Source organism: Marmota marmota, unplaced genomic scaffold, assembly GCF_001458135.2.
Source record: "Marmota marmota marmota unplaced genomic scaffold, marMar, whole genome shotgun sequence".
NCBI lineage: Eukaryota > Metazoa > Chordata > Mammalia > Rodentia > Sciuridae > Marmota > Marmota marmota.
The window spans coordinates 7,680,912-7,693,153 of record NW_025999962.1 but is presented as its reverse complement, the minus strand read 5'-3'; the positions used below and the strand labels follow the sequence as shown (position 1 = coordinate 7,693,153).

Below are 12,242 nucleotides of genomic sequence, written 5' to 3'. Positions count from 1 at the left end.
GGGCCAGGTGGCCACTGCGTCCCCCCGCCTCCTATTCCTGCAGCTCCTGCTGCTTGGGCATTTCATTCTGGGGGGGTGGGTGACAGGCTTGGGGTGGGGTGGGGGAGGCACCATTCCAGAAGAAAGCACAGATGTCGTAGCCTGTCATTCAAGGATAGTCCTAAGCTGGCTGAACCTGTCTCAGTGACATGGCCCCTGCTCCTCTCTGTTGCAGGAAGCTGTGCCCTGGACTGTCACACCTCCAGGCCTGGGCCCTGGCCATGCTCCCAGCCTGCATGACCCCTAGCACCTCACTATCCTGGAGACCCAGCTCCCCAGAGCCTTCCCTGAGCCCCAGGTGGAGTTGGCTGTCCCTTCTCCTGACCTCACGATGTCCCTCCACCCTCCTCTGGGACCCCCAGAGTGGGCCTGAGTTGGAAGCCCCTGGCTATGCCCATCAGCTCCAGCTGCCATGACAGAATGCCATGGCTACCCAGGGTCCTGGAGGAGGGACGTCCAGCAGCTTTGGCTCTTGATGAGGTTCTTGGTAAGTTCTCTTCCTGCTCGAGGTGGTGCCTTCTCTCTGTGTCCTCACAGGCCTTCTTTTTCGAGCCCAGAAGAGAGAGAATGAGCTCTGGTCTCTTCCTATTCTTGGCACAGGACGGGGGGCTGGGGACACACCCAGTCTAAAGCAGAGACCCACAGGGGCTCCTGAAAGACGGCCCAGGGTCTGCTCGGGGGCCTCTCAGAAGCCTGGTTTGGCTGACGCATCACTGAGGGGGTCACCACAGAGACAGGACACATAGGGCCGCGAGCCGCATAGCAACAAGTACGTTAGTGACTGGACGACACAGCCTGAATGTTTAGGTTTACAAAAGGTCACGCTGGGATGTTTGCACCATGACAAAATTGCCTAAATGAAGGCTTATCAGAATGTATCCTTATCACTGAGCAACAATGATTTTATAGAAACATTAGAGAGAGAGGGAGGGAGCGAGGGTATTAGGTGGGCGGGCGGGGCGGCGAGGGTGGGGCAGGCTGGACTGCACGTCCCAGGCTTGAGGCAAGATCCCGATTCTCTGGATAGCTCCAGTCTTCGCAGACGGGGCCTTCAAGCCATGGATGGGCCCCCATGTTATCCAGCTCAGTCCCTTTGTCGACCTTTAACTTGCTGAGGGTTAAGAACATCTAGACCAGTGTTTGAACACGTGCCGCAGCCCAGCCAGGCGGACACAGGACACACCGTCGCGTCCCAGCAGAGCCTGTTCCTGCGCTTGGTCTCATCAGCAGGGGCCCGTGACTTCCCCTGAGGCTGCTGAGAAGGTTAGAGGAGCGTGTGAGCGTCAGGGTCTTAGCTGGGTCCTCCAGCCTGCCGTGTCTCTGCAGACCTGTCTTGGGAATGACACCACTGTAAGAAAGAGGTCCTCCAGCCTAGAGGGGACCTCTGCAGCCAGGACAGGATCGTGGCCTCTTGACCTGTCTGCACAGAGGGTGCCAAGCATGCCAGGCAGGGTGTCACTAAGAGCTCTAAGGTGAGGCTTGCTAGCAGGGACGAGCCGTGATGTCCGCCAGCTCCTCCAGAGCACTCCCTGGGCTGTCCTTGGGACCCAGCCTGCTCCAACCTGGGGCAAGTCCTGCCTGATTCTTTGGTCTCCAGTGCTCTGGACCACAGGATTCCCCTCCCAGGCAGAGACCCACCCGGGTCCTGGAACCTCAGCCTCTAGCATCACCTCCTGAGTGACAGCCCCCACCCTCAGATGCACAGTGGCCATGATTCTTCTGTCTCAGGGTTACCTGTGTGCATCCGAGTCCCCAATTACCTGCGAACTCCTCCAGAGCTGTCAGCGTTGTCTGGAATCTCAGTGGCCAGAATAGGACCTGGTCCAGAGCTAAGAGACACATGGCAGGGAGGGGACCTTTTACAGTGGGTCCCTCGGGCTCTGTGACCCGGGTAAACACCCTTGACTTAGCTAAGCCTGGCAAAGGTTCTGCGAAGACCTAATTCATAGTATCACTGTAATGAGAGGTTAATTCGGGCTACACAGTGGCCTGGGAAGTAGCTAAGGCGTGCTGGCTGCTGTGGCAGGTACAGCCTTGAGTTCCGGCAGTTTTTCCTGCTTGAGTGACAACAGATGTGGTGGCAATTCTCTGTTAAGTAGTGACCCAGGTGCATCTTTCTTATGGCTCTGCCATCTCCACCTTGAAGCTTTCAAGGTCACTGAGGAAGGGGAAGAGCAGGAGGGTTGTATGGTTCAGATCTGGAAATGGTACCTACCATTTCCACTGGGTCCTATTGGATTGGATGCAGGCACATGGCCACATTCAGCTACATGGGAAACTGGGAATGTGATTCAACCGTGAGCCTCATGAAGGAAGAACTGGGTTGGGAGGAAGAGAGACCTGCTGTGCTGGGCTGTGGCCAGATCTTCTGGGGGGCGGGGTATGGGAGGAAGTCAGTCATCCATGGTGAGTCAGCATCTGCAGAAACCTCACACACAAAACTGGATCAAATGATTTCAGATGTCTGAATGATCAGAAATAAAAAGAAGTTAAACAATTGTTAAATTTTAAAAATGAGAATGTAGACACAGAAAAATATATTCTGAAAGTGGTCAGAGAGATAGGAAAAAAAGTCCAGTACAACTCCTAGAAATGAAAAATATACGAACTGAAATGGGAAATTCAATGGACGTGTTAGACAGACAGAGATTCAGTTTGGAGGGCAATTGGCAGACTGAGCAATGAAGCTGAAGCTATTCCTGGGATGTATAACACAGGACAGAAGAAAAACATGGAAAAATATGGAGTGGAGGTGAGAGAGAGGAGGAGGTTGGCGTGAGAAGAAAGAACACAAATCCACTTGGAGTTCCTGAAGCTGGAAGAGAGCATGGGGTGAAAGTCATTATTCAAAGAGATGATGGCTGAGAAATTTTCAGAATTGCTAGAAGACATGAATTTCAGTTCAGACAGCACAAACAAGAAACTTTATTTTTGTTTTTTTTCTTAAGCCATAATTGGACCCATCATGGTGATGTAGAATAGGAAAAGGAAGGTTTTAAAAGAAGCCAGAGAGAAGAGACAAATCTTCTACAAATGCACGCATATTAGACTGAAGGCAAATGTCTCAGCAGTGAGAACAGAGGCCAGAAGCTTAGAAGTGTAACAGCATCAGGTATGAAAATATACAGTCAGTAACTGTCCACCCAGGGTCTCTACCTTTCAAGAAGATGAAGACATCTTCAGACAGAGCTCAGGGAGTGGAGACCCTCACTGGGGCCATTTCTATAGGAAAATGATTCGGGAAGGAAGGTCCAAGAGACCAGTCCAGGAGAGCAAGGAAAGGGCTCCAGGTGCGGGAAGCTCTAAGCTCACGTTTACTTTATACAGCAATTATACTAATGTCTGATTGGGGACGAAATAGAGCAAGCCTCCAGGGTGCTGTGTCCCCTTGGTGGTTACTTTAATGCTATTTAGGGAAACCCTAAATCACGGGTTCTTTCAGAAATGCTTTCTGCTTTGCCGACGCTCCTCACACACACTTGGCCCACCTACGGGACCATCAGGCTCTGCCCCCAGAGCCCTGAAAACACCATCAGGCCCTGAACTCTGCAGCAGGGGAGAATTCCCAGGATGGGGTTCCCTCGGCCAGGTCTTCCCACGCCCCAGCCCAGTGGTTCTCACCTGGATCCCATACAGGTGGGCTCCCCCCACCCCAGAGCGTCTGATTCACCTGAAACTCTGCATTCTAACGAGTTTCGGGGGGCGGCGGCGGCCGGTCTTGGACCACAGCGTGAGAGTCAGTGCTGCAGCAGGGCAACACCAGGCCCTGCCCTCGGCTGCGAGGTGACTGCCCTCCTCCAGGAAGCCGGCAGCCCTCCCGGCCAGGGCTGCGTCCCCCTCCCCTCTGCATTTCACCAGTTCCTGCCCAGAGCAGAGTAGCCGCTCCAGCAGGGAAGGGCTGACTCCAATAATCTTAAAGGATCTTGGGGGGAGGGGGAGGTTAAAGACACCTTGGGGTCTTCTCCCCAACAAGAAGTCACACATAGGTGCACGCGCATGTCCTCTTCCTCTCACCTTCCTTTCCTCGGCTTTGGTGGAAACTTTACCTGGCCTTTTAGTGAGAGGGCTTGAGTGCCGGCTGGGTCCAGGCTGGGTGCGGGACTCGGGCTGTGCTACGCCCTTTGTTCTGGGTAAGCAGGGCTCCCTGGTTTTTTCTAAAGGTGGGATCATGGGTCCTGGAGACCCTCTCCAGACCCCAGCCTGCCCTCCTCCACTCTCTGCCTCAAAGGCCACGTCCCTTAGGGATTGATTCAGCGTCCTGACAAAGTCCTTCTTGTACCCTGCTCTGCTGAAGCTGTCAGCCTCCTGGCAGGGGAATTGAGTGGGACACCACGGACAATTGATCCCAGCAAGCTTAAGACATCCGTTCCAGGAGAAGGCCCCGCTGACAGGAGAGGCAGCTGCGCGGCCCCTGGCGAGACTCCTGCAGGCGCTGCTGCCGAGCCCCCGCCACATGGGGGCCTTGGGAGGGGCAGGGGACATGCTGGGTGTGTTGGGGGCACACCCGCCCTTCCAGGAGGGAGCTGGGGCCTGGGACTGCCCAAGAGGTAGCCAGAGGGCTCAGGAGTTCAGGGGGCACCTGGGGGTACTCAGGTGGCGATTTATGAAGTCAGATTAAGTCAGATTAAGTCAGATTAAGGAGACTGATGGCCTGTCCTTCAGCCAAGAAACGAGTTCTGCTACAAACCTTTGAAGGGCACGAAGGCAGAGGAGAGAAGCTTGGTGAAGAGTGGCCCAGGAGAGTAATGAGGAATCAGGGGGTGAAACAGGGCCGGATGCCAGGAGAGAGCTCCTGACTGTCAACCTGCCGGTGCTGGAAGCTGGCCCGGCTGGGGGAGCTGGGGCCTGCTCCCCTGAATCATGGAGTCTGACGGACAGGTGTGGGAGGCCTACGTGGGAGGTGGGGTGGGACTCAGCCCAAGACCAGGAGTCCGCATCACACTGACTGAACAATTATTCCCTTCTCTCGGGGCCACCTGGTCCAGAGGCAGGTGAGGCCCAGCCTGTGGCCCCAACCTGCAGGGAGCATCTGCAGGCTGCCTGAGGGCCAGGCCAGCTGGGAGTGACAGTGGTCTGAAGAGGAAAGCCATCTGTGGAGAGGGCCCCAGCTCTGCCAGTGACTGTCCTTAGGCTGTCTTTTGACAGGAACCAAAAGATTCCAATGCCCGCTTGACAGGGCCCCCAGGCCACAGGTCCCTGGTGGGGCAGGGGTGTAGCCACCAAGCGGGCAGGTTCCAGAGCCCAGCTTTCTGCTTAGGATCGCTGAAGCAAATTCCATTTCTTTGGAGAACCCCAAAGCAAATTATGATGGGGGGCTCTGCGTCCTGTGCTGAACAACTTAGGGAAGTATCGAGGCCCCGGGAGGGCTGCCCCTCCCTATGTTGGGAAGACATTTCGTGGGATGCCCGAGACGCACTCCAGAGCTGGCCGGTCATGTGGCTCTCAGGGGGCGAGCTGCACCGTGGAACCCACTCACAGCCACCTGAGTGGGAGCTTGAACTTTCCTCAACTACTGACCAGGCTGCTCAGCGTGCAGTTTCTTTCCCCCAGGCTGCAGATGCCAGCCCCTTGGGGCCTGTCCACCTGCTGAGTGATCAGAGGACAATTGCCTGGGCAAGCTTCTGCCGGAGGAAACCACCTGTGACTCAGGCTCTGAGTCAGCGCCCAGCCCATGGGCACTGGCTGTGGGGGTGGGGCTGCCCTCCCTGGAGGATGGGGGACCCTGGGAGCGTGGGCCACAGAATGGCCCAGAATCATCATCATCCTGATTAAGTAGTTGGGGACAAGCTTGCAGCAGCTGCTCTGGTCTCTGTCTCCTTGGCCACTGTGCTGTGGCCGCCCTGGCTTGATGTCCAGGAGGCCCTGCCCCTGGGCCTGTCCCTCCCCATCTTCCCCCGGGTGCCCCACTTTGCCTAGGCCTCGCTGGGCTGTTGGTATCTTTCCCTGGCAGAGGGCAGCCTCAGAAACGTCATCTATCCACTTGTGGGGGTTTTATTTCCCTTGAACTTGGCGCCTGATGGTCAGGAGGGAGCAGCAGGAGATGAGGCACAAGTGCCAACCCCCCTGGCCAGCCCCTGCTCACCTGTGTGAGCAGCCCCCGGTCTCGGCCCTAGAGTCCTGGGGCAACCTCGGCTCCCCAGGGCTCTGAGCAGACCTGGGCTGAAGCGCTTGGCTGCGGAGCGGGGAGCACAGCTCAGCCCCTCGGTTCCTCTTCAGGGAAGGAGGCTTTGGGGGAGGTAATAAAAAACCAGGGGAGGGCGGCAGCGGCCCGCCGCCAAACAAGGTTTCTCATTAGTTTGAAAGATGGCCTCGGAGCCTGGACTGAAGGAAGGAAATGGATTGAGTCCTGATTAAGTAGTCGGACTCAGAGGCCTGCTGCCGGCCTCCGTCCTGACCTTCACAGAGGCTCTGCCCAGTCTGGGCCGCTTTAGAATTCCCGGCCAGCCTCCCCCACAAGACCAGGGCTGCCCAGTCAGCCTTTGGGGCTCCACACCCCTCCGTGCCCCGGCTTGGCCGAAGGACAGTGAGAGCGGGGACCCTGGTTGGAGGGGCTGGGTCTGCTCCTGTGGTGGCAGCGGTCTTGAACTGGTTGGTGTCTTTGTTTCTGGGGACCGTGGTGTCCTGGTGTCCTGCATAGAGCAACTCCCAGGATGCTCAGTTGAGCTGGGGGGGCTCTCCTGGCAGGCCCTGGGACCCCTGCTGCTGCAGTGCCTGACCTGGTCATCTGATGAGAGAGGCAGTCCTGGCCATCTGAGCCCAGGATGGTCATCTCCTGGAGGAGGGAGCATGACCACACGCTCTCCCAGAGGGTGCCATCCAGCTCTGAGGTGGGCGGAGCAATTGCTCAGCCTGGGAACTTCTTCCTGGATTAAGACCCTGAAACACAGAAGACACAAGGCACTGAAGTTGCTCAGACATGAGCATGCAGCCTCTGCGGTTGCACGGGACTGATGGGGCCAGTTGTCCCTGTCTTCTGAACACAACAGAAGATTCCTGGGCTGAGGTACAACGTGTTAGTGGCATTTCCATCACCTGGCTGGCAGGAGCACCTGCGGTCCCTTGGGGACCACCGAGGCTGTCATTAGGAAAGGCCTACGGGCTCCTAAATTAGTGACACGAGGCCTCTCCCTGTCCTGCGCTCCCAGTCGCCTGTGGCCCTGGGCCTCTTTCTCTTGACTTTCAATGCCACTCAGTGCCACCTGCAGGCAGAAGCCCACCTGGGCTCTGCTGAGTGCTCAGGGCCTGAGAACTTTGCCTGTTAACTGTTTCTGTCACTGTAAGTTGGACAGCACCTCTCCTGGCCCCGATGCCCCAAGTCGACACCCCAGGCTCTACGGCAAGTGCCAGGGCAAGTGACTGGACCCCTCCAGCCCTCGGCCCACTCTGCCAGGCTTCTCTACAAATGCTAGGCTGCCACAGTACCTGGGGTGGGGGCTGTTGTCCCCTGTCCCCCACCTGGAGGAAGAAAGAAAATGGATGCCCTCACCCTCCCACGCTCCCTGAGCCTTCTCAGATGACCCCTACTGATTTTCTAAGAGGCACTCATGGCATTTCCTCCTCCAGGAAGCCCTCCCTGAGCAGCAAATTGTCCCCCCCTCCATAATGTCTTTGCTTGTTTGCGACCCTCTGCTCCTAATGTCCTGTTTCCCTGGAATGCAACAAGCACTGCCCCAAATCCTGGCCCACGGAACTGGCCGACCCTGTCCTCCCTGAGGCCCTTGTTGCAGGACAGAAGCGGACTCTATCTGTATGGAGTCCCCCAAACATCAGACATCCATCCAGAAATGACTGGTGTGGCCATGCTGGTGCCAGCTGGGGCCCTGAAGCCAGGTGGCCAGCCTGGGGGGCTCTCAGATGCTAGGCCCCTTCTGCTCTGCTGTCGCCCTCCTCAGGGACCAGCTGTCCTGCCAGGAGGTCATGAGAGAGCCACGCCGGGCTCTCTGCTCAGGGCCGTGAGGGCCGAGGCCTAACTGTGCAGCTGGCAGCCCTTTCTCCCACATCCTGTTCACCTGCCGGGAAGGCCTACCATGTGGGTTCTGTGGTGTGTGTCCTCCGGAGCCCGGGGAGGACCCCACAGGGCCAGGGTGAGGATCCCTCTGGAATCCTCTCAAGCGCTTGGGCAAGTGAACCCCGGAGTCTGTGAGGTGGAGATGACAGAGACCAGATGGCCCTCGTCAGGGTGAGGACAAGGGTCACCTGTGCCCTGAACACTACCCTCTTCCCTGACGGTGTCCCTTCTCCTCATGAGGACGGGGCAGGGCGGGGAGTGGGCTGGTTATGAAATGTCATGCTGGGGAAACTTTTCTACTTCTTACCTTACATAAGCCTCAGCCATGTGTTCCTTGGAGACACCGTGTTCCCTGTTCCCACGCGGCAGGAGCGGGGAAGGCAGGACACGTGCTCCTTCTGAAGTGAGGCTGCTCTGTGGCGTCTCCTCGTTACCCTTGGCCTCAAGGCCCGGCAGTGGGGGCGCTCACAGCCCTGGGGGTGCTCACAGCCCTGGGGGCTCTGCAGAGTCAGGCCGTGCCAGGCTCAGCCGTCCTGGGGTGCCACTTGGCCGTGCAGCCTGGTCCTCTGCCGGTGGCAGAGCCGGTGCAGTTTCCTGTCGCCGTGCCCCCCCCAGTTCTCAGACATGCCACCTGCGCAAATCCAACCCTCTCCACAGACTTGAGAAACAGGGATTTGAGATCAAGGGGACCTGGGCCACAGGACACTTGCTAGAAGCAGAGGTGACACAGGAAGCTGTTGCAGTGTTGTGGCGCTTCCCTGTGGCCTGGTGGGGACTTCGTGGCTCAGCCTGGGTGACACATGCAGCATCGCATCTGGCCTGGTGGACAGGTGCTGGGCAGCTGCTCTCTGCAGCTTCCCGACCCTTCCCTCTGGAGGCCAGTTTGGGTGTAGAGGTGGCGGAGAGGATCAGAGGACTCCGGCTGATGAGGAGGCCCCAGGCCAGGGTTTTGGATCAGTCAGTTCACACGAGAGGAGGTTGTGGCGGACCCCAAGGGCCTCCCAGGACTTCCCTGCAGGGGAGGCATCTCTGGGCCTTTCTGCGGGGTGGTGCCTGCAGGCCTGTCCCTCCCTGTGCTCAGCCTCGCTCTCCACCCTGCAGGCTGACTTCCCCAGCAGCGCTGTTCCTTTGTCCCATGGCCTTGTCCTGTGTGTGCCTTAGGTTGTCCCTCAGCTGGGCCTCCAACTTCCAAAGCTCAGCACTGTCCACCTGACACCTCAGCCTTTCCAAATTCCCAGGACAGGAACCCCAGTAGCCGTGGTCTCTGGGATGGGAGAAGGGAGGAGACCTTGTGTCACTGGCTACAGAACAAGGCCGCTCTGGACGGTGCCTGTGTGCGTCTCCACCACAGCGAGAAGATGCGCCAACTATTTGTTGACTGCAGCTGCAGAAGCCCACAAGGGGCAGAGGCCCTGTGTGGCAGTCCCAGGAAATTTCACGAAGAGGATTTAGCCCAAGGTCATGGGCTTCTGAAGGACTTGTATGAATCCCGAGCACCTGGCCCCGGACCTGGCCAGGGGAGATTAGGACAGATGGAGTGAACCAGCATGTGAATGATGGCTTGGTTGTGAGGCCTGCACTGGACTCAGTTGGGAAGGTGGGGTGGACAGGGCCTGGGGCAGGACACCCAGCAGGCTGTAGGGCTAAGCCAATAGGTAGCAACCAGGGAGACCTTGGGCCCTTTGATCAGTAATTCCACTTCTGGGGATTTCTTCCATGAAATGACCTGCCCAAACACACAAAGATATTTAGTCCAGAGGGGAGTAAGTGGGATTAAAGCATTATAACCAGGGGGCATTTCCCCAGTGAGGCCAGGAAGCGGTAGAGAGCAGAGGCTGTCTATAGGGCCTGGTGGGAAAAGTCTGAGAGGCCGTGTGTGCGCCACGTGTGCCAGAAAAGACAAGCGGGGGTGGGGGTGTGGGGGGTGGGGCAAGAACACCCTGCAGGGCCGAGCTGGGGGGCGAGGAAGGAAAGCCGGCTTTTAAGCCTTTTGCTTTGTCCTTTGTATGCCTCTGTTTAAGAAGCAGGTCTTAAAAATGGAAACTAACAACAACAAGGAGTGATCCGCACCTTTCTGGCAGGAAGGAACAGGCTGCTTGTGAGTGAAGTGAGAAGTCTTAATCGTAAACCTATTCTCCCCAAACACGGAGGCAGGTGACCTTGGTGTAGATCAGGGCCCAGGCTGAGGCTCCGGAGGGGGTTGGCCACACCGGCAGGCCTGGGGCTTGGCCTCCAGCACCAGGGGCAGCAGGGCCGAGCCAGGGCCGACACAGGCCCAGGCTGAGAGCGGGCTGAGAGCCGACACCGGCTCTGGCTGGAGATGGCCATGGTGACTCCCCGCCGAGGCCCGCTGGCCTGAGCTCTAAGAGAAGGTCCTGCCTGCACAGTGGCCTGGAGGGTGGGCTCTGCAGAAAGATTTGCTGTTTCCTCTAAAGGGTTCTGGTGAACTTGACCTCTGTTTTGGGGAACAGAGGGGTCTGAGGAAGCAAAGGAGGGGGCTGCTGTTCTCTCCTGTGAAACTGACCCCCCTCAGCCCAGGCCAGCGGTGACTGCAGATGTTTCCCTTCCTGTGCAGCAGCTGAGATCACCGAGCAGGGCTTGCAAAGGCTGGTTGGAGGCAGAGCTGGGCACCACTCTCTGTAGCTGGGCCTTCGCTGAGATGGGTTCAGGGCTGGGCTGGCAGGGCGGGGGTGGATTTGGAAGAATCGGGTGAATTCGTGGTTTTTAATAACAGTAACTGAAAAGCAAGACAAGCCTGGGTTTGTCTCATTCTTCAGGGTGTCAGCAAGCTCCTGTGCCAGCACTCGGGGACAGTGCCCCCCTTCCTCTGCTCAGGTGCCCCCCCAGAGATGCTCAAGTAGGGCAAGCAGAACACTTAGTATTCAGTTTTTTTTTTTTGATGGATTTGGTTGGATTTAACATATTTAATGAACATTGCTTGAGTAGCTATTGCAATCTCATATATCCTAAAATGCCTAGAGTTTTGTATATATCACTTCTCTGAGGCCCACCACAAAGCCTGGGAGATCATTATCCCCCCCTGACAATGAGGACATGGAGGTGACCATGCAAGGTCTTATTTTGGGTATTGCCCGGCTGGGATGCTGCCCAGTCTGGTTCTCCCAGCCCAGAAGCCATCTTAGCCACAGCTCACGAGGAGCCAGGAACAAGAGCACGCTGTTAGACCTCCCTTCTTCTGCCATGTGTCACATCTGTCCCAAGTTATGACTTCTCTGTGACCAATCTAGACAAGAATGCGCCTGGGGAAGTCTGAGGCCAGTCCTTCTCCTGGAGCTCCTCTCCTTGTGTCCCCAGCACTACTGCCCTCCCAGGGCCACGCAGATCTCTGCCACAGACCCCAGACCTGCCTTCCCCAGAGCCTCCCAGCTCCGGGGAGGGAGAAATGAACTCCAATCCTGAGTCTGGGCTTCCTGGCCACAGGAACCTGGGGAAAGTGGCTTCTCTCCTCTGTGCCTTGGTTTCCTCACCTGTCAAATGTGGGCAAGACGATCACTGAATGAATGAAACGATGCAGTTAAAGAGCCTGGCGGGGTGCCCAGCACCCTGGAAGTGCTTAGTGACCACATGGCCTTGTTGCTGCCCGACTCCTCTAGGCCTCTTCTCTAGGCTGGAGCTAGGGAGCTGGGCAGCCTGTGAACCAGGACCCCAGGAGGCAGAGAGGACAGGCATCGCCTGCTCCTGACCCAAGGATGTGTGGTGACACGGGACCAACCTCTTAGACCCAGCCCCAGTCCCCACAGCCTCCTTCCCTATTCTGCCCAGTGCCAAGCCCTCAGGGTGCCACACCAGGATGCTGCCATCCCTACCCTCACCAGCCCCTGGTTCTGGATCCTGTGGCTTTGGAAGATGTGCCCCTCCCGTTGGCCCAGGGGCCCCTCACCTGAGGTTTAGAATAATGAGTGTGAGCCAGCCTGGCTGTCGGTCATGCTGGGGACCCTTGCGCGGGGGTGTGTGTGTGTGGCGGGGGGGGGACTGGCTTCAGGGTTCGGAATCAGTCAGTGGCAGCTCTCTGATTGGACAGCATGTCCTTGTTCCACTGTCCTAGCCAAAGCTGGGGGGCTGTGAGCACAAGGTGAGACCTTCCTGTTGGAAGCAGACAGCACCTACCTACTCATAGTCGGTCACCTCAGCTCTGCCCCTTCAGGTTCAGAAGCAGGGACAGTGTGGTGGACAC

General features: G+C 57.5%; 1 protein-coding gene across 4 annotated transcripts; it reads right to left on the bottom strand.

Moving 5' to 3' along the window:
- Nucleotides 1-791: 791 nt before the first annotated feature.
- Nucleotides 792-8,880, bottom strand: LOC125616822. 4 transcript variants are annotated; one of them, XM_048803108.1, is made up of 4 exons: nt 8,355-8,880; nt 3,710-6,915; nt 1,800-1,868; nt 792-1,367 (listed from the first exon to the last, which is right to left on the bottom strand). In XM_048803108.1, the coding sequence occupies exons 2-4, from the start codon at nt 4,519-4,521 to the stop codon at nt 1,331-1,333; spliced, it is 918 nt and encodes a 305-aa protein (XP_048659065.1). In that variant the 5' UTR covers nt 4,522-6,915; nt 8,355-8,880; the 3' UTR covers nt 792-1,330. The 4 variants fall into 4 exon arrangements, 1 of the variants encoding a protein (XP_048659065.1); XR_007347587.1 differs by having other exon boundaries at nt 813-1,371; nt 2,380-6,915; XR_007347588.1 differs by having other exon boundaries at nt 813-1,367; nt 2,380-6,915.
- Between the last annotated feature and the right edge of the window lie 3,362 nt (nt 8,881-12,242).